Genomic DNA, 2,882 nt, shown 5'->3' with positions numbered 1-2,882 from the left:
TGCTGCGCCAGCCAGCCTCTCCCCGGCGTCTCACGTCCCTTTGCCCTCATTTCCCCAAACCTGCAGACTGACAGGATGGGATGCTCCACCGAGGAGGCTTCAAAGCTGAGCAGGGAGCTTGGGCTATGCCATCACGACACTCACGCCAGCATCCATCCTCTTTGCAACAAAGACATCAAAAACATCTCAAAATAGCTCCCAAAGCAAGAGCGACTTGCCAGCTCAGCTGCTGTCCTCTCCTGGCCCCACTATGGTGGTGCTGCTTGGTGGAGGCACGATGCTCGCTTGCCGGCAGGGCAGCAGGGAGTGGGATGGGTCAGAAGCAGCCTGCTCCAGCAGCGGCTCCCGGGGAATGGCAGCTGCTGTCTTGCCTGGTGGGGTCAAGGGACAGTGGGGAGCATCACTCTGTGGCCCCCTCACCGTGCAGCAGCTTCACCCGGTCTCTGCGAAGGGCAGGTGGTCTGGCATATGTGACAACAGGCTGTCCCCAGCAGGACGGGGACACAGCGCTGCCCATGTGCTGGAAACTCCTGTTGTTGAGTTTTTCCAGCCAGGTGTAATTTCTTACCTTTTGGCTGAGAAATGCAGAGGGAAGGCTCTAGGGGAGAGGGCCTGGAGCATCACTCGCTGCTGCGCGCTCTGCTCCAAGGCATTGCCCACCAATGCTAGCTGGCAAAAGCCTTATCAGGATGCCATTGGTCCGAGGGGGAGCCCCTCACCTTGCAGAAACATGCTGAGATTGAAAAAGCCTTGATAAGAAGGCCTATTTTTATTATACTGAGTTTTATTCTCCCCCAGACTAGGACCGTGGTCTTTTGTAGCTGCTCACACCCACCCTGAGGGTCAGCTATCAGTGGTGTGGTGAGCAATGTTTTTCTTTCCCCCCAAAAGCAAGGAATAATGCCAATAAGCCACCTCTGAGAGTGCTTCTCACTAGGGCACTGCCCAGCAGTGCCGAGAAACTGCTGATGAGTTGGCAAGTGGCAACCCACCTTAGAGCCTGGGCAAGGGGCTCCTCCAGGGGCTGCACCCCCAGCCCCGTCCTGCAGAGCCTCCTCCCACCCCACCTTTGCACCGCCTGTTGCTTGCTGACTATATGCAAGCCTACACGGGCAGGTCCGCCGTGGTGGGCAGAGGCAGGGTGAGCGTGATCCCGCTGAAAAACCTCCCTGGGACGTGCTGAAGGACGTGGGCTGCTGGCCAACACACTGCTATTTCATTGTGGTCACTCTGCCTCGCTGCTGGATGGGGCAGCTGCTCGTTTCCAGCCTTGGCCCCAGCCGGTTGGGTGCTGGCTGGGAGCCCCGTGGACGGAGCACTCCGGCTGTAGGTCAGTTATTATTATTTCATTCAGCTGGTCGCTTTTCTCAGATGGAAAATCCCCGCTTGGAGAGCTGGAGTCCAGGCAGCGAGTGCCCTGCGGGCAGGGAGGAGCTACCGAACCCTCCCCTCGCTCAGGGGACAGTAACGCTGACGCCTGTCTGTCAGGGTGACTTTATGGAGCCTATTAGCAGAGACGGCCCCGAATCGGAGCTGGTAGAGGTTTGCGATACAGGAGCTGCCAAACGTCCCTGGCTCCTGTCCAGCTGCGACGCTGCCTGGCCCAGGGCAGGGCGGGCTGTGCGTCCACTGGACGGGCATTGCCCGCGGCATTGCTCCTGCCACCGGCAGCGGGGCTGGGCAGAACTGTCATTTCAGGCCCTTAATTTAGTTGCTGCGTGGGCCACATCTGCCAAAGCACTTCTGCTGATGCACCCTAACTCAGCCCGAGACGCCGGCGTGGGGTAGTCCTGCGCTGCAAACAGCACGCGGGCAAGCGGGTGTGCTGAGTCCTGGTGGTAAATCTACTCACCACCTATTAACTGCTATCTGAAAACGCCATAAACATTTATGATCCCATAAAAAAGTGAACCTGATATTCTTGGAGGAGACAAGAGCAACATTTCGTTTCTTGTGGTGATGTCTGCCGTGTATTTTGAGCTGAAAGTGTAATAAAAAGAGCAGGATACAAACTGCCATCCGTGACAGATGAATAAAACCCAACAAGGCGAGAGAGGTGGTGAGCTGGTGGGGGCAAGGGATGTTCCTGCAGTGGAGGCACTGCCCGAGCCAAGAGGGAAGATGTGCTGAGCTCCTCCTGCGGTTGTCTGCTCCCTGGTTACCCATTTTGAACAGGAATTTCAAAGAAGCCCAAGAAAAGTGGGTGCCTCATTGCCGCTGGTGTAACGAGCGCGTCACTCAGGAGATCCCAAATGCAAATCCTAGGGTTTTAGCTGTTTTCTGCAGAACAGGAGGATTTAGTTCCCCTTCTAAGGGATGTGAAACCACAGTCTACAAATTCAGGGGCTGCAAATACGAAGGGCTGGCTACACGGAGCTCCTGGGGCTGCAGGGCAGGGGAACAACACGTGTACACGTCCCTGCAGTCCCATGGGTTCGCTGGCCTCTGGGCACAGGCTGGGCACCCTCCTGGCTGGGGCAGGCAGTGGGGATGGGGCAGAGCCGAGCGTGGAGCGCAGCTTGGAGTCCCTGATTGGAGGCAGCTCAATCCCGGACTGCGCACCGGTGTCCGGAGCGGGCTAATGAGCCACTCACGAGTGTGCCGCTAACAGCTTTCCCTTCGCCCATGCAGAAAATGTCACCCAGCTGATCCCCGAGCCGGGCAGCCTGCTGCACTCGCGGGTGCTGCAGTACCGGGAGCTGCTGGACTCGCTCCCCATGGACGCCTACACGCACGGCTGCATCCTGCATCCCGAGCTCACCACCGACTCCATGATCCCAAAGTACGCGACCGCTGAGATCCGCAGTAAGTCGCCTCTCCAGCGGGGCTGCCCGGGGCCGGTGCCAGCGGGATGGCTCCCCCAGCCCTTCCTTTAGGCTCGG

At 58.4% G+C, this 2,882-nt stretch overlaps 1 protein-coding gene across 1 annotated transcript in view; it reads left to right on the top strand.

The window, feature by feature from the left end:
* The window catches only part of GDAP1L1 (ganglioside induced differentiation associated protein 1-like 1), a 9,904-nt gene that overhangs the window by 1,341 nt on the left and 5,681 nt on the right, over positions 1-2,882 (top strand). Inside the window, exon 2 of the mRNA XM_010134465.1 lies at positions 2,632-2,805. Within this exon, the coding sequence (XP_010132767.1) occupies positions 2,632-2,805 (174 nt within the window). The remainder of the gene's footprint in view (positions 1-2,631; positions 2,806-2,882) is intronic.

This window comes from Buceros rhinoceros, unplaced genomic scaffold (genome assembly GCF_000710305.1).
Source record: "Buceros rhinoceros silvestris isolate BGI_N320 unplaced genomic scaffold, ASM71030v1 scaffold2974, whole genome shotgun sequence".
In the NCBI taxonomy this organism is placed as follows: domain Eukaryota; kingdom Metazoa; phylum Chordata; class Aves; order Bucerotiformes; family Bucerotidae; genus Buceros; species Buceros rhinoceros.
The sequence above is the reverse complement of the archived record's forward strand: the minus strand, read 5'-3'. Positions and strand labels throughout refer to the sequence as shown.